This window comes from Dreissena polymorpha, chromosome 10 (assembly GCF_020536995.1).
Source record: "Dreissena polymorpha isolate Duluth1 chromosome 10, UMN_Dpol_1.0, whole genome shotgun sequence".
Classification (NCBI taxonomy): Eukaryota; Metazoa; Mollusca; class Bivalvia; order Myida; family Dreissenidae; genus Dreissena; species Dreissena polymorpha.
This window is the reverse complement of record NC_068364.1, coordinates 42,285,181-42,307,699: the sequence shown is the minus strand read 5'-3', so window position 1 is coordinate 42,307,699 and position 22,519 is coordinate 42,285,181. Positions and strand designations below refer to the sequence as shown.

General features: G+C 38.8%; 1 protein-coding gene across 1 annotated transcript in view; it reads left to right on the top strand.

The window, feature by feature from the left end:
- Window positions 1-22,519, top strand: part of LOC127847812 (uncharacterized) — a 148,975-nt gene that overhangs the window by 67,367 nt on the left and 59,089 nt on the right. The window contains 14 exon segments of the mRNA XM_052379990.1: window positions 554-676; window positions 1,622-1,838; window positions 2,595-2,684; window positions 4,544-4,644; window positions 7,551-7,730; window positions 9,491-9,663; window positions 11,305-11,485; window positions 12,031-12,324; window positions 13,123-13,371; window positions 14,081-14,233; window positions 14,454-14,648; window positions 15,519-15,751; window positions 16,079-16,223; window positions 19,010-19,134. Of these exon segments, the coding sequence (XP_052235950.1) occupies window positions 554-676; window positions 1,622-1,838; window positions 2,595-2,684; window positions 4,544-4,644; window positions 7,551-7,730; window positions 9,491-9,663; window positions 11,305-11,485; window positions 12,031-12,324; window positions 13,123-13,371; window positions 14,081-14,233; window positions 14,454-14,648; window positions 15,519-15,751; window positions 16,079-16,223; window positions 19,010-19,134 (2,459 nt within the window).

The following is a 22,519-nucleotide window of genomic DNA, read 5'->3' as shown; positions in this document are numbered from 1 at the left end:
AAAGTTTAAAGAATACTCTTCATTGTTGAGACTTAAGTTTGAAGAATACTCTTCATTGTTGAGACTAAAGTTTGAAGAATACTCTTCATTGTTAAGACTAAAGTTTGAAGAATACTCTTCATTGTTAAGACTAAAGTTTGAAGAATACTCTTCATTGTTGAGACTTAAGTTTGAAGAATACTCTTCATTGTTGAGACTTAAGTTTAAAGAATACTCTTCATTGTTAAGACTAAAGTTTGAAGAATACTCTTCATTGTTAAGACTAAAGTTTGAAGAATACTCTTCATTGTTAAGACTAAAGTTTAAAGAATACTCTTCATTGTTAAGACTAAAGTTTGAAGAATACTCTTCATTGTTAAGACTAAAGTTTAAAGAATACTCTTCATTTTTGAGACTTAAGTTTGAAGAATACTCTTCATTGTTGAGACTAAAGTTTGAAGAATACTCTTCATTTTTGAGACTAAAGTTTAAAGAATACTCTTCATTTTTGAGACTAAAGTCTAAGAATTGTTGTTGATGGGTTAGGAAACCTCACATTGTACTCTCATTCAAGGTTATGGCAGCCTATGTCCAATCGGCCACTACTGTCCCGAGGGAAGCACCCTCCCAACACCGTGTGTGGCCGGAACTTATCAAGATGAGCAGGGAAAGAGCTTCTGTAAAGGCTGCCCAGCAGGTACAGCTACCTTCCTGCCCAGGTTTTGTGGGCGTGGCCAGTTCACTGAAACACTGTCAATATGTCGACAACATTTTCATCACTTTGACAAAAACTAATTTCTGATATAATATATATATTTATATCATATCAGAATTATTTTTTGTTGTCAAAGTGATGACAACTGTTGTTTTATGACATATTGATAGTGTTTCAGTGAATTGACCACGTGCCCAAAACCTGTGGCTTCCTGTATTTTGTTATGTGTATGACATGCACACTTGGAAATGGGGCATAATGCACGTGGGTAAAGTGTCCTCCCAGATTAACCTGTGCATTTTGCACAGGCTAATCATGGATGACACTTTTTCCGCTTTTATAGTATTTTTCCTTTAAAGGAAATCTCATGAAAATCTATTTAAGGAGGATTGTTTCCACCTACACTGGAGTTTTGCTAAGGAGAGACTTCTTTAAAATAAAATTATTATCCCTGACTAGCCTTTGAAAAATGCACAGGCTCATCTGGGATGACACTGTATGCAAATGCATTAAGCCCTGTTTTTCCAGAGCGAGACACATATCAATCCAATGTTTCCATTATGTCATCTCTTGTCTACTTTCACTGACATTTTTTATGTCCCCCACCACTATAGTGGGGGACATATTGTTTTTGCCCTGTCTGTTGGTTTGTGTGTTTGTTTGCCCTAACTTTAACATTTTGCCATAACTTTAGCAATATTGAAGATAGCAACTTCGTATTTGGCATGCATGTGTATCTCATGGAGGTGCACATTTTTAGTGGTGAAAGGTCAAGGTCATCCTTTAAGATCAAAGGTCAAATATATTGGGACATAGTGTTTTACAAACACATCGCTTGTTTAAAGTGAAAACTGCAATATGAAGTCATGGATACTCCATTCATATTGCAGTTTGCCAGGCTACAACACCATTTTCTCTTGTTGCCAGGCTACTACTGTTTGGTCCAGGCGTCCAACTACACAAGCACTGTCTGCCCCAAGGGTTACTACTGCCCGGCAAACACGACCTCCGCCAGCCAGTACGCTTGCAGCATTGGCACGTTCAACCCAAACCTTCAGATGACGGACGTTGCCGCGTGTGTCAAATGCACTCCTGGATCGTACTGTGGCAGTAAGGGACTGGCTGAGCCCACTGGAGTCTGCGAGTAAGTGGCTTTTTTATGCTTAAAGTGCTCAATTAAGCCTTTCCTTTTCAGAGTACTTAAATGACTGTGACTTTAAATATCATTTTCATGCCCCCGGTAGGATGGCATATAGCAGTTGAACTGTCTGTCCGTCTGTCTGTCAGTCCATGATTCTGTCCGAAAACTTTAAAATTGGCCAAAACATTTGCAATATTGAAGTTAGCAACTTGATATTTGGCATGCATGTGTCTCTCATGGAGCTGCACATTTCGAGTGGTAAAAAGGCAAGGTCAATGTCATCCTTCAAGGTCAAAGGTCAAATTAAAAAAATCAAATGGAAGTAATAAGCTTTAAACGGAGATAATTATCTGTACCTGCCAAATGATAAAACAAATGTTAATAAATCAAAGCAGCGCAGTTTGGGGGCATTGTGTTTCTGACAAACACAACTCTTGTTTTCCATCAAATTAACATTTGCATGTTATATACTTTATCCAATGTAAGATCTATATAATTTTATTTTATTGTCTGTGACTTAAACCATTCCTTTAACCATTCCTGGGTCGCCCTGGTATAATGGATATGGTGTCCGCCTAGCGACCTCCCGCTCACTTTTTTTATCCCCACTGTGAGAGCGTTCTTTAGATCTCCCTCAAAGACACCAAGTACTGGTTCTAGGCCCAGGAAACGGACTCAAGAGCGTTTCAAATAAGTAGTAAGTACTTTAAATGCAATCCAGCTAAAATAAATAGGTTTAAACTTAACCGTTTCTTTTAGCTGTGGATACTATTGCACGGAGGGTGCTACTCAGAGGAACCCGAATGTTGCAGCCGAAGGCGGGAAATGCAAGTTCACTAATGGACAAGGGTAGGTCACTCTATACAGACTATGAATAGTGCCGTATTCTGGGGAAACTGGTCTTTATTCATGTGCATAAAGTGTCCTCAGATAAGCTGGTGCTGTCCAAACAGGCTAATCAGGGATTACACTTAACGTCTCCACTGGATTTTTTGTTTTGTTGAGAAGAGATATCCTTGAAACAACAAATTCAATAAAAGTGCAAAAGTGTCTGCCTCGATTAGCTGGTGAGGACTGCACAGGCTAATCTGGGATGACATTTTTTGCACATGTATTAACCCTTTCAGTGCGGGAACCGAATTTTGAAGGCCTTTGCAAACAGTTTGGATCCTGATGAGACGCCACAGAACGTGGCGTCTCATCAGGATCCAAACTGTTTGCTATTCTGATAGTATTCTTTGAAAAAAATCGAAGAAAATGCTAATTTTAAAAATTCAGCAGACGACATTTTAGCAGAAGACAAATTACCCAGCATGCAAAGGGTTAAGCCCCATTTTCCCAGAACTAGGCTTTTATACACAAATACAGACTATTCATTTCAGTGTGGTGTAGTGGATGTGGTGTCCGCCTTGCAACAGGGAGGTAACGAGTTCATTCCCCACTGTGGGATCATTCTTTAGATCTTCCCCAAAGACACCAAGTACTGGTACTTGGACTCGAGCGTTTCAAGGCTTTCAATGATATTTGAGCTGAAATAAATAGGTTTAACCCTTTGCATGCTGGGAAATTTGTAGTCTGCTAAAATGCCGTCTGCTTAATTTCTAAAAGTAGCATTTTTTTAGAATTTTTTCAAAGAATACTATCAGAATAGCAAACAGTTTGGATCCTGATGAGACGCCATGTTCTGTGGCATCTCATCTGGATCCAAACTGTTTGCAAAGGCCTTTAAAATTCGGTTCCAGCGCTGAAAGGGTTAAACTAATTCAGACTATGATTTGTAAGGCAGAGAATGACTTTGAGGCCATTAAGAGAAATGAAAGACTAAGTCTGATATAAAGAAAATATTCAAATTTATTTATGTGAAAATCATTTTATTAATATTTTTGGCAAATTGCAGTATAATCAACATTAATTGTTTTGTTTCATTTGTTGAATTTATAAGTGCCAGGCAGTAAATGAATATAATGTATGTCCATCGAATATAATGTATGTCCATCATTGAATATATTGGTGAGAGTCATTTAAGATATTTGTGGCAGTTATTTAATATTTAAGAGTCAGTCATTGTGTACATTAGTATTAATATAATTGTTTGCAATAATAGTCATTGAATATATAGGAAACATTGAATATGTAAATAGCAGTAATTGAACATATTGTTTAAATTAAATATATAAATGACAATCATGAAACATATTGGTAAAATTGAATATTTAAATGGCAGTCATTGAACATATTGGTAACATAAAATATTTAAATGGCCGTCATTAAACATATTGGTAAGATTGAATATTGAAATGGTCGTCATTGAACATATTGGTAACATTGAATATTGAAATGGTCGTCATTGAATATATTGGTAACATTGAATATTGAAATGGTCGTCATTGAACATATTGGTAACATTATATATTGAAATGGCCGTCATTGAATATATTGGTAACATTGAATATTGAAATGGCAGTCATTGAATATATTGGTAACATTGAATATTGAAATGGCAGTCATTGAATATATTGATGACATTGAATATTTAATTGGCAGTCATTGAACATATTAATAACATTGAATATTTAGTTGGCAGTCATTGGTCATATTGGTTGCATTGCATATTTAAATGGCAGTCATTGAGTAAATTGGTAACATAGAATATTGAAATGGTAGCTAGTGAATATTTTTGTGACCTATTTGACCCGTATTCTCTACAGGTACTACTGCCCCAGTAACAGCTCTGCCCCAGTGGTGTGTGACCCAGGCTACTACTGCTCCACCGAGAAACTGTGTGCGCCTTCAGGCCAATGTGATGCAGGCAAGAGAAAATTATGGTCTCTCTGGGAAAATGGGGCTAAATGCATGTGCGTGTTATCCCAGATTAGCCTGTGAAGTCTGCACAGGCTAATCAGGGATGACATTTTCCACCTATGATGGATTTTGTTTATAAGAGAATTTATTGGAACAAAAAAGCCTTGCAAGGGAAAAGTGCTGGCCCTGATAAGCCTGTGTGCACATGCATTAAGCCCCATTTTCCCAGTCCCTGATTAGCCTGTGTGCACATGCATTAAGCCCCATTTTCCCAGTCCCTGATTAGCCTGTGTGCACATGCATTAAGCCCCATTTTCCCAGTCCCTAATTAGCCTGTGTGCACATGCATTAAGCCCCATTTTCCCAGTCCCTGATTAGCCTGTGTGCACATGCATTAAGCCCCATTTTCCCAGTCCCTGATTAGCCTGTGTGCACATGCATTAAGCCCCATTTTCCCAGTCCCTGATTAGCCTGTGTGCACATGCATTAAGCCCCATTTTCCCAGTCCCTGATTAGCCTGTGTGCACATGCATTAAGCCCCATTTTCCCAGTCCCTGATTAGCCTGTGTGCACATGCATTAAGCCCCATTTTCCCAGAACAGGGTTCAACTGTTTTAATAACAAACACATATTTGGTATGTTTTTAACCAGGTTTTCCGAAGGAAAAAACTGGTTATTAGATTGGTGAATGCGGGCGGGCTGGCTGGCGGGCTGGTGGGCAGGCGGAACAAGCTTGTCTGGGCCATAACTATGTCGTTCAGCGTCAGATTTTAAAATCATTTGGCACATTTGTTCACCATCATTGGACGGTGTGTCGCGCGAAATAATTACGTCGATATCTCCAAGGTCAAGGTCACACATTGAGTTCAAAGGTCAAAAATGGCCATAAATGAGCTTGTCCTGGCCATAACTATGTCATTCATTGTGAGATTTTAAAATCAGTTGGCACATTTGTTCACCATCATGGGACGGTGTGTCGCATGAAAGAATCACGTCAATATCTTAAATGTCAAGGTCGCCACGACTAAAAATAGATTTTTTTTTAAACAAACTTACAAAGGGGGTTAATTTTGTTTGTTCATTTCAAAAGTTCAGTTTGAGTTTTCTCCCTTTATCAGATTTTTTTTTCACAATGAAAACCTGGTTTTGTGACAATTTTGTCCCTTGTTTATTTTTATTATTTTGGAATTAAAGCATGTGCAGATCAGCCTGATTGGATTTTTTTAAAAGAAATAGCCTTCTTTCCTATCTATTCATCCAACCCTATAATTTCGGCCACCCCCTTATTTTGGTAATTATAACATATTTCTGATTAAACTTAAGTTAGTAATGCTTATTTAAAAAATCTTTAACATAGATGTTGTATTTTGGTTAAAAACATGTTAATTTAAGATTATTTTTAGGGAAAAATTAAATTTAGGTAAAAATAAAGTAAAATGGGCTACACATGCTGTGTAAATACCAATAATTCTGAAAATATTCACCTTTAGACAGTTGTTTTGTGTTTATTAGTCTATAAGAATAATTATTTAATGATTTATATCCAAATTACTTCAAAAGTTTTATGTTTTCCTATTAACCCTTAAAGCGCTGGAGCTGAATTTTAAAGGCCTTTGCAAACAGTTTGGATCCAGATGAGACGCCACAGAACGTGGCGTCTCATCTGGATCCAAACTGTTTGCTATTCTGATAGTATTCTTTGAAAAAAAATGAAGAAAATGCTTATTTTACAAATTCAGCAGACGACATTTTATCAGACGACAAATTTCCCAGCATGCAAAGGGTTGACTGAACAGATTGATAGGAAAGATACCAACAAATCAGGGTTGCTAGGGTGCCCACATAGAATTGGCCTGTTACTAAGGAAATACCTGGGTTGTTAATTATTTTGCCATACTTTTGTGGGGAAGATATAAAATGTTTAATTAAATGTCTCACTTGTGCTGAAAATCTTTTCATTCAGTAAAAAAAGTCAATTTCAATCTTAACCCTTTGCATGCTGGGATATTTGTCGTCTGCTAAAATGTCGTCTGCAGAATTTCTAAAATTAGCATTTTCTTCGATTTTTTTCAAAGAATACTATCAGAATAGCAAACAGTTTGGATCCTGATGAGACGCCACGTTCTGTGGCGTCTCATCTGGATCCAAACTGTTTGCAAAGGCCTTTAAAATTCAGCTCCAGCGCTTTAAGGGTTAAGTGGCCGAATATACAGGAAAAGAGGCTAACATAATCTTACACATTCTACAACATAACATTTTTGACTTTGTGTTTTTAAACATGAATATTCAAACCGTGTATTAAATACATGTTATATTTATCATGAATTGGTAAGTTTTGTTAAAAAACACAAACTTTTAAGTAAAATTAAGTGCATTAATTAAGAAAATAATAAATACATATTACCATCATTAATATTTTTCAATATAGATTGCTATGAACATTTGAATATGTATACTTTGCTTGAATATGTTTACTTTGCTTGACTTCATTTCTGTTCCTACCAGAGCATAGCATATTGGAAACTGCCAAAGATTTTTTTGTCAAAATAATTTGGTGAAAAATTAAAATCACTGTCTGTATCAAATATCTGGCTACCTTCTGCACCTGTATTTTCATTGACACACAATCCAAGGTGAAACATAATATTAACGTTAATAATGTCTACAATTGGTAAATACTGAGTACGGGGATAAAAGTCAATTGAGACAGACTCTTTAAAACTCTTATTTTACTGATATTACTTATTTAACTGATATTTTTCGCCTTAATAGGCTTTTTCAAAAGCACCCTTTAAAAGGCACATAAAGGCAAAAGAAAATGGTGAAAATTTATCTGAATAAAAAAATAACTCAATAATTTTATTAAATTAATAAATAATGTACCGGTAATAAATAAACAATAATTACTTCAAGGTTACTGGTGTTTCAACGGGAGCTACTATCATCAGCCCCAGGACGGAGTGGTCGGTGACAAGTGCCCCAAGGGCCACTACTGCCCCATGGGTAGCGGGGCTGGTATCCCTTGCCCTTCAGGCTACTTCCTGAATGCTCGTGGTAGCACGAGCAACGCCAGTTGTACCATCTGCACCAAAGGTATATTTTGATTGTTGAAAGCCACATAGGCTTATCAGCCTTCTTTGCATACTGTCAAATCATTTATGTTTGTCAGCATACAATGTACATTAAAAAAAAGAAGACATTTTTGTGGAGGCTTTACGTTGTGGATATCTGATTTTGGACAAAAAAGAGGAATTTACTTTGGTCATTTTCCGATGGGTTTTTGATAAACTTGTAGATCGGTCAACCCAAGAAATAAATGAAAAATAATGTCCCACGTATATAAATGATTTTACAGTATTTCCCGATAGATCTTTTTAGCATTAAGTAGATAGATTTTACTAATAATATTAATCCCAGCACTTCTGCATTGATATAATGCCAAAGGTAGCTACCATTTATATTAATTTTGACAAAATTCAAATATTTGACATAATGGCCAGGGGAAATATTTGAATACAGAGACATAAAGGGTGGCATTCCTATTTTAGTTAACCCACACAAAGGTTTATTGCTTTAATCCTTTACCAATTAGATTTAAGTATGTTGACGTGTTTGTAGTCACTAAGAAAGTTAAATTTAATTAAAGACCTTTCTTACTAGATTCAAGTTTTAAAGGCTTCATTTCAAACCCTTAGATACCGATGAGCAGCAAACAGCATAAAACCTGAATAGACTAAGAGTTACCCAAAAGCTTTTCTGGTTTTAAGCTGTTTGCACATAGTCATTTTCACTTTGCATCTGAGTGGGAAAGGATTTATTGAATGAGAAAAGAGACTTATAATGGGGCCTAGTTGGATTGGTCCATTTTATTGGGTTTGTCAAATATATTTGATTTTTTCTATTTTAATAGGGGCTAGCTTGTGCAAATGAAAATATGTCAGTTTTCTCGGATTATTGTCCCCTACCGGTTTCACCGGAGGGGACTTATGGTTTGCACTCTGTGCGTCTGTCTGTGAGTCTGTCTGTCACACTTTTCTGGATCCTGCGATAACTTTAAAAGTTTTTAATATCTTTTCATGAAACTTGCAACATGGATAGATGGCAATATGGACATTATGCACGTCATTTCATTTTGTTCCTACGTAAAAAATTGTGGTTGCTTTGGCAACCAAAAAAAAAAAAAAATATTCTGAAAATGGTGGAATTTCTGACAATGGTGGAGCCGGTAGGGGACCATATTGCTTGACAATAGCCTTGTTTTGCGACATATATGGGTTTATTTTGCTAATATTTTCTATTGTTCACTACTAAAGATAAAATAAAAGGATTTACTTTACATATATTTTTGTTTATTTAACTGTTGTTCATGAAATGAATGGATTTGTGTGGCTTATATATTTTACTCTTGAAAACATGTGCTTCATGCATGTGCGTTAAGTGTTCTCCCAGATTAGCCCGCGCAGTAAGCACACTCTAATCAACAAAAAATTCTATCAAAGTTATAAGTATTTTTCCTGATTAGCCTGTGCCGACTGAACAGGCTAATCTTGGAAGACCCTTTACGCACATGCATTAAGCCTTTCAGTGCTGGAGCCAAATTTTAAAGGCTTTTGCAAACAGTTTGGATCCAGATGATACGCCACAGAACGTGGCGTCTCATCAGGATCCAAACTGTTTGCTATTCTGATAGCATTCTTTGAAAAAAAATCAAAGAAAATGCTAATTTTAACAATACAGCAGACAACATTATAGCAGACGACAAATTTCCCAGCATGCAAAGGGTTAAGCTGGGTTTTCCTAGAGCACGGCTCACATTGCACTTATTATTTAAAGAGAAATTCCTCATTTTCCAGGCAAGTACTGTGAGACAGAGGGCCTGGACACTCCCACGGGTAACTGTGCTGCGGGCTACTACTGTCCTGCGGGTCAGTCCACCTCCACCCCCGCTGCCTATAGCTGTCCTGTGGGCCACTTCTGCGCGGGAGGCCTGGCCGACCCGGTTGTGTGCCCCGATGGGCAGTACCAGGTAATGTGGGTGTGTTAGTGTGTGTGATAGGCTTTGTTAAACCCTAGGTTATGGACTGTTGAAATTAAATCATCAACAAAACTCAGCTGTTAAGAGTGCAGTTATTTATAAAATGTTCTGCTCACTTTTGGAAATATAAAAAGTTGCTATATAATTTGCAGGGATCATATTTTCCTGCAACATCAATCGGTCTGGATTTAAATGGGAAAAAGTGTCCGAAAATATATATCCGAAATCATGACAAATTACTTTAAAATATATACCATTGATTTCCCCATTCATGAAGGTGGTATGATAAATGTACAAGTTTAATTGCCTTAGGCATTTTTTTTAAACGGAACATACAAGTTTTCTCAATTGGTTTTATCATTTGCTATTTCATTGATGTTTTGTGTGCTGTTTAATCTGACTGTTTTTTCAACGCTGTCAATACTAATATTAATCTTTGTAAGTCTATACCAATGTTTTAAATCGTTGTCGACTCGATAATAGCTAACAAACATGCACTGAACCAAACAAATGTTTGCGCGTAGGTTGGCTACTGACAAAAACAAAACCAAATAGTTAAGAAATAATTTGTGCACCTTATAGTTTGTTGTCGAATAACCCACGGCCTATAGTGAAGATGCCTAGGGATTAAATCACAAGTGCGAAGCACGAGTTATTTGAAACCACGCATCGAAACTTCCGGTCGTGGGTTATTCAACAACAAACAATAAAGTACATGAATTATTTTGATTTTAACACGATTTTTTTCTAAAGATTTATACAATGTATATTATTTTTCTTGTGTACTATTTTATGTGAAGTTCCGTCCAAAAAAATAACTTTCTGCTGTCCTTTCGATCAGATCTGCGACTTTCATTCATTTATTGCCGGAATTTTACGCTGGTGGAAAATGTATCAGCATGTTTTGTTTAGTTACAGCGCGTGCTTTCAGTGTATAAGGTCCACCCATAATTATTGCAGAATATCCGATTTTCTTCTTTGTTTATATTAAAGTTTACTGTATCATACATGTAATGCACAATTTCCACGAGGATGACATCGAGGTTTTTATCTCCGAAGTAACTATCAATGATTTTATCGTGGACGAGTACATATTACGGACCGATTAGTGTGCTAGGTATAAGCCAGTGAAATTATCAATTGATATTGACAAGTGGTTATTCACGCATGACTAATACACAACTGCGCGAATCTTCGCTGCTTGGGGTCATACTCTGTAAATAGACGGCTGACATGCAATAAACTGGTCCTGACCGGTTAAGAGACTGCAGCGAATGGTTTATCACACCTAATCAAGATTAGAATGTAATTAGTGTGTGTGTTAGCATGTCCACCGTGTAATCGATTTCATGACATTGGAATTTAAGCAAACAGAATCGGACTGACTGTTTTGGATTTTCAATCGGTCTTTCATAACCCCAATCGGTCTAGGACCGACAAAACCGAAAAAAATATGATCCCTGATAATTTGATAAGGTTATATATTAAATATTTGTTAGAACAATGTACGCTGAAAGTGTTTAAAAAGTAATAATCTTTCATAAACTGGTACTCAATAATGACTCCAGGGGGAAATGGATCAAAATGGCCTGCACCCCAATTTATATATGTCATGTGTATATGATTAAACAGGACCTGCCAATCCAGTCAGCATGTAAGAGCTGTCCTGCAGGATACTACTGTGACAAGGGAAGATATGGCCCCATCTCGAACTACTCCCAGTACTTGTGTCCCGAGGGCAGCTACTGCCCAGTAGGCACGAAGTACGAGGACCAATACCTCTGCCCGCTTGGCACCTTCAACAATGTCACAGGTGAGTGCATTTTAGATGCATAAAATATTCCAGATTTAAAATCAGTCTCAACCTCAAATATTTCCCAATAAGAATGCTGAATACTTTTCATATGTTCATAAAATGACCAATAAGAATGCTTGATACATTACATGTATCTATAAATGGACCAATGGGAATGCTTGTTTAATTTGAATTCGTATTTTTAATTGACTGAATCTTAAATATTAATAAAAATAAATAATATTTAAGATTGGTCAATTTAGAAATTGAGCTTAACAATGGTTATGGTCATTGGTCCAGCCAGTAAAACTGTAAAATCATGTATATTTGTTAGCATGAAATTATGTTGTCAAAAAAAAAGACTTTCTCATGGTCACATAAATTCGACAATTTCTGATTAAGAAAAAAATCAGAATTTGCATCGATCATTTTCAGATGTGTTTGTATTAAATTTGAGGATCTGTCAACCTACGAAATCAACAAAAATTAATGTCCCATGAATAATAATTATTTTACACTCAAACAATAGACTGGATAGTGATAATAATATTACTCTCACACAGGTTTAACTCACTCGGACAACTGCACACAATGTGTGGGTGGTATGGCGTGTGACGATACAGGACTCACGTATCCCAAGAATCCATGCTCCGCAGGCTACTACTGCATCTTGGGCGCCAAGTCTCAGACTCCCACGCAAGCCCCGCTGGCTGCCAAGTGTCCCACGGGTTCTTATTGCCCCCAGCAGACAGCTGACCCTGTCCCGTGCCCCGCCCGAACATTCAACCCCAGCGAGGGACTGCATTCAGAGTATCAGTGCTTGAATTGTACCGGCGGCAAATATTGTAATGACACAGGTAGGTGACTTTGTGAGCGACAAAAAAGGAAATTATTTATTTCAGCTCAATTGTATAGGAAGCCTAAAGCTTATTGAGAAAATCTTGAGTCCGTTTGCTTTGTAGAACCCAGGACATGTTGTTTGCTTTTCTATCCAAGACCTCCTGGATACCCACTAGCCACCACAACCATGTAAAATTATTATTTTACTAGAGTTTAACCCTTACAGTGCTGGAACCGAATTTTGAAGGCCTTTGCAAACAGTTTGGATCCAGATGAGACGCCACAGAACGTGGTGTCTCATATGGATCCAAACTGTTTGCTAGTCTGACAGTATTCTTTAAAAAAAAATGAAGAAAATGCTAATTTTAGAAATTCAGCAGACGACGTTTTAGCAGACGACAAATTACCCAGCATGCAAAGGGTTAAATGATCTTTTGTAGCATGTGATATATTGAGCCCCATTCTGGGAAAACATGGCTTATTGCATGTGCGTTATGTATCCTCTCAGATTAGCCTGTGCAGCCTGCACTGTACAAAATTACTCAAACTCACAAAAGTCTCTTGCTGTGTTATTTTTTAGTTATTTGTATATTTTATATGTTTTAAACGAGTTAATATGAACACAGTTGGTAATATTTTAACCTTTTGTGATCAGAAAACTGCAGATTTCTTGCAAAAATTTGATCAATCATTTTTCCCTAAGTGCAACTTAATTTACAATTTTAATTAGAAGCTTTAAAATTATGGACCCACGTTTCATCAGTTTCAACAGCAGAATCGTTGCTAATTCATCACCAATTTTGTTTTCCTTGCAGGCCTCAGTGCAGTAGTAGGACCATGTTCCGTGGGATTCTACTGCCCCGTGGGGAGCCTCAGTTCCACAGAGTTGCAGTGCACTGTGGGTAACTACTGCCCGCTTGGCTCTGAGAACCCCACACAGTGCCCCAACGGAACTTTCTCCAACAATCTGGGAATTGGGGCTGCCTCCGACTGCGTGCAGTGTAACCCAGGCTACTACTGCAATGGAAAGGGTCTGACCAACGTGACTGGCTTGTGTAAAGAAGGTAGGATGTTTTGGCATTTAGTTTAGCGGTAATCTTTTTATTTGATTGCATCGAAGCCTTAAGCTTATTTGAGCCATGTTCTAAGAAAACTGGGCGTTAGTTGTCATCCCAGATTAGCCTCTGCAGTTCGCACAGGCTAATCAGGGACAACACTTCCCGCCTAAACTTGATTTTTGGTAAGGAGGGACTTCCTTGAAACTAAAAATACCATAAAAGCGGAAAGTGTTGTCCCTGATTAGCCTGTGCGAACTGCACAGGCTAATCTGGGACTTCACTTTACGCACATGCATTAAGCCCAGTTTTTTCAGAACACGGCTTTTTCAGAGGTTCTTGTGTCGGTTTCCTGTGTAGAATCAGCGCTAGGTGTTTTGGAGGAAAGGCTTGATAATGGGCCAAAATTTGTTGCAGTCATTATGGAATGTTTACATGTTTACATTGTTAAATTATGATTTTATTATGTAAGTCTGCACATTTTATACTTAATACAATAATATAATAACTTATTAGTCTGCAATTTAACATTTTCTTGAATTAAGTTTTCTAAGTCTGAGTCTGAGTCCAAAACTTGAGCTTAGTCTAAAATTAAATATAATCAAATCTGAAACTTGTAAACAAAAATAATTAAAATATAATTTACTATTAAGATTAAAATATAATTTAATATTTTGAAGACTGCTGTTGAAGATACCTTTGATACCCTCAATTTCAGGCTACTACTGCCCACTGGGAAGCAGCGTAGAGACGCAGGTGATCTGTCCAATCGGCAAGCACTGTCCCACGGGTTCAGCCACCCCCCAGGACTGTCCCCCAGGATACTACACTGGCGCCACGGGCGAGTTCACATGCGCCGTCTGCCCAGAAGGTTTGTGTAACTGTGGCGTGTTCAACAATTTTTTCCAACATTTGTATGTGTTGTTTGCTGCTATGATGCCATAAATATGTTAAATTTTTTTTTTAATAAAATTGATTGCATTCGCGTGTTGTATGTTGACATGATGCCATGAATTGGTTACAAAATTATTGTAAATTAAAAAAAAAAATTTAATGGATGCTCTGTCAATGTCAGACTATTAATTATACAGGTTTCTACTGTGTGGCTGCCAACGTGAAAGCCGGCAACATCAGCACGGTCAAAACTCTGTGTCCAGCCGGATATTTCTGCCGGAACGGAACCGGATACGACTGGCAACCGTGTCCTGAAGGCACTTTCAGCTCCGTCGAGGGTCTCACGAAAGAACAGGAGTGTACCGCCTGCCTCGGTGGAATGTACTGCGACCGTAAGTGTCTTCTGCCACGTCACAGTGGCAAATTACTGTAAAATTATTAATATTTATGAACAAGAAATTGTTTGTTGGTTTTTAAAAAAAGAAGACTTTTTTGTGGACATATAAACTAGTGGATTTCTGATGTTTGGGGGAAAAAAACAGAGAGGAATTTGTGTCGGTCGTTTTCCGCTATGTTTGTGTGTTAAATTCCTGGATCGGTCAACCCATGTATTTGGCAAAAATAAATTGCCCTCTAATAACAATGCCCCACTAATAAAAATGATTTTACAGTATGTTTTTCGGAGGTTGAGATAAACTAAAATTGTTTTCAAATTAACTTTTTTCCAAAAATGTTCACTTAAATGTATACTTTAAAATTCTACAAATCACTAAGAACTATTTTCTAAAAATCAGTTTGTTTAAAAAAGAAGAATTAGAAGGATAATTACACTTTGCCATCACTATTGTCTTCATGTAATGAAACCACTACATATATAAGTTATATAAGTTACTCTGTTATTTGTTCGAAAAGAACATTATGTTCTTTTCGAACAAATAACAGAGTAACTTATTTAGTTATTAATTTAGGTCTATGACTGATTTATTTTTCTTTCTGATGCGCTCAATTTCAATTTCAGAACCAAAATAAAATTAGCTATATGCAACCAGCATAAAGCCAGAACAGCCTGGGAGTAACTCGCATTTTGTTCAGGTTTTATACTTTTTTGCTGCTCATCAGTATCACAAAGTTGGAAATGAAACCTTTACACATTGAATCTAGTTAGAAAGGTCTTAAATTTAATTTCATTTTCTTAGGGACTACAAATGTGTCAAAATTCGTATCTGTGTGAGCAAATGACTAATTACTAAATGATTTTTCAGGAACCAACCTCACTTCTCCGGCTGCCCAATGCGCTGCTGGTTACTACTGCACATCCGGTGCCCTGTCTTCCAATCCCACAATGGTCTACAGCAGCCAGTGTCCAGCGGGAACCGTCCACCCAATAATTGGTGATATATGTCCTGTTGGCCATTACTGCCCAATTGGATCGGACAAGCCGATTGGCTGCATGGCTGGAACTTACCAAGATCTGACCAATCAGGATCACTGTAAGGTAGATGAGCAATGTTAATAATGTGTTTGTTGATGTGGGCGGAAAAAAATCTATGATTTGAAGCAGAATACATAAACAAACATTACAAACACAACAAATAATTACTCTTTGAACAACTTGCTGACGTTTCAAAGAGAAATTTTAACCAGGAAAGGTTAATACAACATACCCATTAAGTTTCTTAAAAATAATTAAAAATTCAACTATGTATGGTGTGTTCAGATTATTTTTGTTAAGCGTATATTTAATCCCATCCACCAGACAAATTTCCTGGTAAAACCAAACCTAAACAAAGCAATATTATGTTTTGAATTCAATACATTTCAGGCCTGCCCCTCAGGTTACTACTGCCCGGCCAACACCAGCGACTACAACTTGTTTGATTGTCCGTCTGGTCATTATTGCCCAGTCAACACAACATATGCTACACAGTACAGATGTCCACCTCAGACGTTCAACAATCTAACAAATGGTAAGGACTTTGTAAAAAATTATTAATTTTTATGCCCCCTTTTCGTCTGTCCATCTGTCCGTCCGTCTGTCTGTCCATCTGTCTGTCCATCTGTCTGTCTTTCCGTCACACTTTTTTAGGTTTCAAAAAATGCTCATAACTTCTATGTCCCTTGAGATATACCCTTCATATTTGGTATGCCTGTGTATATGGACAAGGCCTTTTCTATACGCACACAAATTTTGACCCCTGTGACCTTGACCTTGAACTTAGGGTCCGCGTTTAGGTTTCGAAATGTGCGTTTAGGTTTCGAAAAATGCTCATAACTTCTATGTCCCTTGAGATATAACCTTCATATTTGGTATGCATGTGTATATGGACAAGGCCTTTCCATACGCACAAATTTTTTTACCCCTGTGACCATGACGTTGAACTTAGGGTCCGCGTTTAAGGTTTCGAAATCTGCGTTTAGGTTTCGAAAAATGCTAATAACTTCTATGTCCCTTGAGATATAACCTTCATATTTGGTTTGCATGTGTATATGGAAAAGGCCTTTCCATACGCGCAAAAATTTTGACCCCAGTGACCTTGACGTTGATCTTAGGGTCCGCGTTTAGGTTTCGAAATCTGCGTTTAGGTTTCGAAATCTGCGTTTAGATTTTGAAAAATGCTCATAACTTCTATGTCCCTTGAGATATACCCTTCATATTTGGTATGCCTGTGTATATGGACAAGGCCTTTTCTATACGCACACAAATTTTGACCCCTGTGACCTTGGCCTTGAACTTAGGGTCCACGTTTAGGTTTCGAAATGTGAGTTTAGGTTTCGAAAAATGCTCATAACTTCTATGTCCCTTGAGATATAACCTTCATATTTGGTATGCATGTGTATATGGACAAGGCCTTTCCATACGCATAAATTTTTTTACCCCTGTGACCATGACGTTGAACTTAGGGTCCGCGTTTAAGGTTTCGAAATCTGCGTTTAGGTTTTGAAAAATGCTCATAACTTCTTTGTCCCTTGAGATATAACCTTCATATTTGGTTTGCATGTGTATATGGAAAAGGCCTTTCCATACGCGCAAAAATTTTGACCCCAGTGACCTTGACGTTGATCTTAGGGTCCGCGTTTAGGTTTCGAAATCCGCGTTTAGGTTTCGAAATCTGCGTTTAGATTTTGAAAAATGCTCATAACTTCTATGTCCCTTGAGATATAACCTTCATATTTGGTATGCATGTGTATACGGACAAGGCCTTTCCATACTCACACAAATTTTGACCCCTGTGACCTTGACCTTGAACTTAGGGTCCGCGTTTAGGTTTCGAAATCTGTGTTTAGGTCTCGAAAAAAGCTCATAACTTCTATCAAGCGTTTATAGGGGGCATAAGTCATCCTATGGTGACAGCTCTTGTTTTGTAATTGTTCATCCACTAAGTACCTTCCGGTTATTAGATAAGTAATTATGATTCATAGGAAATTCCAATTTAATGGCAGAAGTAAAACCCCTTGATAGTCATACATGTAAAGAAATCATGTGGCGTTTCAGGAAATCTGACCCTGATCTTGCCTCAAAATTCTTTGCCAAAGGATAGAGCAGGAGAATTATTTCATGGTTTCTTTCTGGTGTCTAATATAGTGCTGTTAATCACAGTTTTTATGCCCCAGGTAGGAGGGCATATAGTGATCGGACTGTCCGTCCATCTGTCCGTCTTTCCCTCACACTTTGCGTTTAGGTTTTGAAAAATGCTCATAACTTCTATTTCCCTTGAGATGTAACCTTCATATATGGTATGCATGTGTATATGGACAAGGCCTTTCCATACGCACAAAATTTTTTACCCCTGTGACCTTGACGTTGAGCTTAGGGTCGGCTTTTAGGTTTCGAAATGTGCGTTTAGGTTTCGAAAAATGCTCATAATTTCTATGTCCTTTGAGATATAACCTTCATATTTGGTATGCTTGTGTATATGGACAAGGCCTTTCCATACGCACAAATTTTTTTACCCCTGTGACCTTGACCTTGAACTTAGGGTCCGTGTTTAGGTTTCGAAATCTGCGTTTAGGTTTCGAAAAATGCTCATTACTTCTATGTCCCTTGAGATATAACCATCATATTTGGTATGAGTGTGTATATGGACGAGGCCTTTCCATGTGCGCAAAAATTTTGACCCCAGTGACCTTGACCTTGAACTTAGGGTCCGTGTTTAGGTTTCGAAATCTGCGTTTAGGTTTCGAAAAGAGCTCATAACTTCTATCAAGCGTTTATAAGGGGCATAAGTCATCCTATGGTGACAGCTCTTGTTTGCTCATATGAACTCAATGATATATTTAAGATATTAAGTAAAATCTTATTTGGTGAAGAACTGAGTCGATTGAGCGCAGCAGAGAGAGCCTTTTGTAGCCATTGATATATATGTTCAAACTTATCTAGAACACAACCTACATTTTGATATGGGTACATGTAAATGACTGGTATACGTGTATTGTAGATTTTTCTGAATGATAATTCTTCCTACAGCTTCGTAGAAGACATTGTTTAAAACAACCAATCAAAAGTTACGCTTAAAGCGTTGTCCCAGATTAGCCTGTGCAGTCCTCACAGGCTTATCCAGGATGATACTTTCCACCTAGACAGGATTTTCGTTTAGAAGATGATTCTTTTAAAAGTAAAATGCCATGAAAGCAGAAAGTGTCATCCCTGATTAGCCTGTGCACGCGTCACGGGCTAATATGGGACATCACTCTATGCACATGCATTAAGCCCCATTTTTCCACAACGCTGCTCAAATACATTATTTTACTGCAGGTCACTCTCTTGATGACTGTGAGTCGTGTATCCCTGGCATGTACTGCGAGGGCTACGGTAACGTGTGGCCCACTGGGGACTGCGCCCCTGGGTACTACTGTACCAACGGGTCCGACACCGCAAGGGTGAGTAACTTCCTATCAGCTTTTTTCCTCACTACCTCTGGAATCAGGAGTGTGATTTTTCCTACTTTCAGCTGTTTTCCTCCATTTCAACGCCAATTGATTTTACAAATAATTACAAGCTTTGTTGGATTTATATTTAATTGAAAAGTAGGGCTTTTTCCTCGCTCGGGGTGGTTCTTAAATCACTCCCCTTGGAATGGTTCTGGTTGATATTGCTTTTTAGAAGAAAAGGATTGATTTTCAAAGATTTTGGCATTATATCTTTATCAACAACATCTGCCAACATGGATGTTAAAACAATAAATACCTTTTTCTGTAGAAATACATAATTACTTGTTCATTGATCTTTTTTAATGTCATAAATACTGACCTGTTATCGTATGCTTATACTTTCCAAGGGGAAATAACTCATCCGGAATTTTAACTGGGAATCCGCCACCTCAATACCGTAATACAGGCCAGGTTAAACATAGTGCAATGCAACCTAGCCAAAAATCGGTAACCAACCCTCAATATTCTTTCCGGATCAACCAGGTGTATACGTGTCTTTTACGGCTCTGAATTAAAATATTGTTTTTCACTTGGTTGATTGGGGTTTTGAATAGATAAATTGTGTTATTTATCTTTTTATTTCTCATTCGGATTAATTTGTGTGGATTTAATGGATTTTGTTTCATTTGTAAAAGGTAAGCCATGCTTGTTTTTATCGAACAATGGTTTATTTCTACCATGCTGGGTGTTTTCAGGCGCGAACGACCACGTGCAAAACGTGCTCTTCTAATACATTGCTAGAACGTGCAAAGCATGTTCTTCTAATGTGTTACGAGATCGTGCAAAGCGTGTTCTTCTATTGACAGATTGTTTATCATTTGCCATTGTGTGCAATAATGATTTTAACGTTCCGTATGACAATCTAATTGATCGTCATTTTATTTTTCATCTGTTTTGAATTAAACTTTTGTTTAATTTATGATCTACGGCAGTATTATTATAATTTTCATTATGGTCAAATAATGATTTTATGTGCCGTATGATAATCTGGTCTGTGACCAGTTTATGGTTGAATATGCTTTGCTCTTGTTTTTCATATATTCGACTACATGATGGTCGCAGAAACAAGAGTGGATAAATACCCGGTGACTTCGCAGATCATGGATGATAGTTGCAGTATCAGTCACCGGGTATCGGGCACGATCGCGACCGTACTATGCTAAGTCTCTTAGACAGTCGGTCAACATCAGACCATATGGCGACACCCGTCAGCCGGTCTTTGCCCGATGGCATTGGTCAAGGACATCGACCAATGCCGGACCATTTGGCATCCGCCATACGGTCATTATCCGGTGACAACACTGGTCATGATATGACCGGTACGTCACCGGGGACGTTGATCACGGACCATTGATCGACGTCTGACCGGCCGGTCCGGTCACCGGTCATGTCACCGGTCCGGTCCGGTCATTGATCACCGGTCCGGTCACCGGTCCGGTCCGGTCACCGGTCCGGTCCGGTCACCGGTCATGTCACCGGTCCGGTCCGGTCACCGGTCCAGTCCGGTCACCGGTCCGGTCCGGTCACCGGTCCGGTCATTGATCACCGGTCCGGTCCGGTCACCGGTCCGGTCCGGTCACCGGTCATGTCACCGGTCCGGTCACCGGTCATGTCACCGGTCCGGTCCGGTCACCGGTCCGGTCATTGATCACCGGTCCGGTCCGGTCACCGGTCATGTCACCGGTCCGGTCACCGGTCATGTCACCGGTCCGGTCACCGGTCATGTCACCGGTCCGGTCCGGTCACCGGTCATGTCACCGGTCCGGTCATGTCACCGGTCCGGTCATGTCAACGGTCCGGTCCGGTCACCGGTCCGGTCATTGATCACCGCTCCGGTCACCGGTCAACAGTCATCAGTTAGGCCTGCCACCGATAACACCAGTCACCGGTCAAGAAGAAGAACTCGGTCTTCTTCATTGAATTATTCTCCTATTCTTCGTTGAATACATCGTCTTCATCAAGGATTAGACATCGGACACGCTCTTCTTCGTCGAGCAGTTCTCATCGTCGCGGCTCTCGTAAGCGATCACGTCGTCACTCACGGAGACGTTATTCTAGAAGATCTCGGTCTCATCGCAACCGATCCACATCTCGGCCGATCCAGATCTCGACATCGCAGGAAACGAGGACGTCGTCAACCTTCACGTAGACATCAGCGGACTGCATTGAGCACCACTGGATATTTATCGAACATACCTCTCCTTCATTGAGCAGTTCTCGGCGTTGATACGCTCGTAAGCGATCATGTCAATGCTCACGGAGACAATATTGTAGAAGACAATATTTCCAGCGTAGCCGAACAATATTTCGGCATCGAAGTTATATGGATGTCGCCACTTCTCACGTAGGCGTTAATGAACCTACTGGTCATATCGACGTTCTCCATTTTATTCCTTTAGGAATATCATGTCTCCATTCCACGTGTGATGGTTCTTCTTATGGCATCCACACATGTTGCAGTCACCGAGCCGTAGTTGTATACGAACACTAGTTCGTTTAACATTCAGGCTTCGGGATAAGCTGTTCTTTTCTCCACTACGACTACAAGGACACTTATGCCTATTAATACTGATAATCTACCGTTGTTTTCCGGTTAACATTATCAGATGACTTCGTGGATGGTCATTCTTCTGCACCAGATATTTCCATTCTGACGCAGTTATATTATACCGGTCCCGATCACCGGACATCGGTCACCATTCATCGGTCATATCACCGATCACTGATCACCGGTCAGAATAAGTGATGTCTCATCGCCATCGGATTGGATTTTTTTGGCATGATCTTCTTTTCCGAGCAGTGCTTGACATTGATAACAGACCATTTGGATTCCACCATTTTTTCGGTCTTTAACTGGTAACGTCACCGGTCATATTATGACTGGTCCGTTCACCGGGCTACAGTTACCGGCCATTGACCGGTCCGGTTCGGTCACCACTTACCAATTACCGGTATTCCACTGTGTTTTCATCGGTCAATTTTTAGTATCACGGGTATCGTCTACATTACATAGTTGTATACCCCTGGCTATGATTGTATTGAATACTATATTTTATGGATTCAACAATCTACATGACTTTTTGTGTTTTTCAATACTGATTTTCTACTGGAAACGGTCACCAAATCATACTATATCTGTTATTTGTACTTCTATCTCAACCGGCTACATGCAGACTACTGGTCTTGCAGATAGATCGGCTGAAGTGGGCTCGGAGATTAGCATTGAGGTCGAACATTACTATTTGACCTCTATTAATTTATGTTCGAGACCCGAAGGATGAATTGTTTTAACCGCCTTTACCTGTCGGCTACAGACTTTGCAGTCAGTGTCACG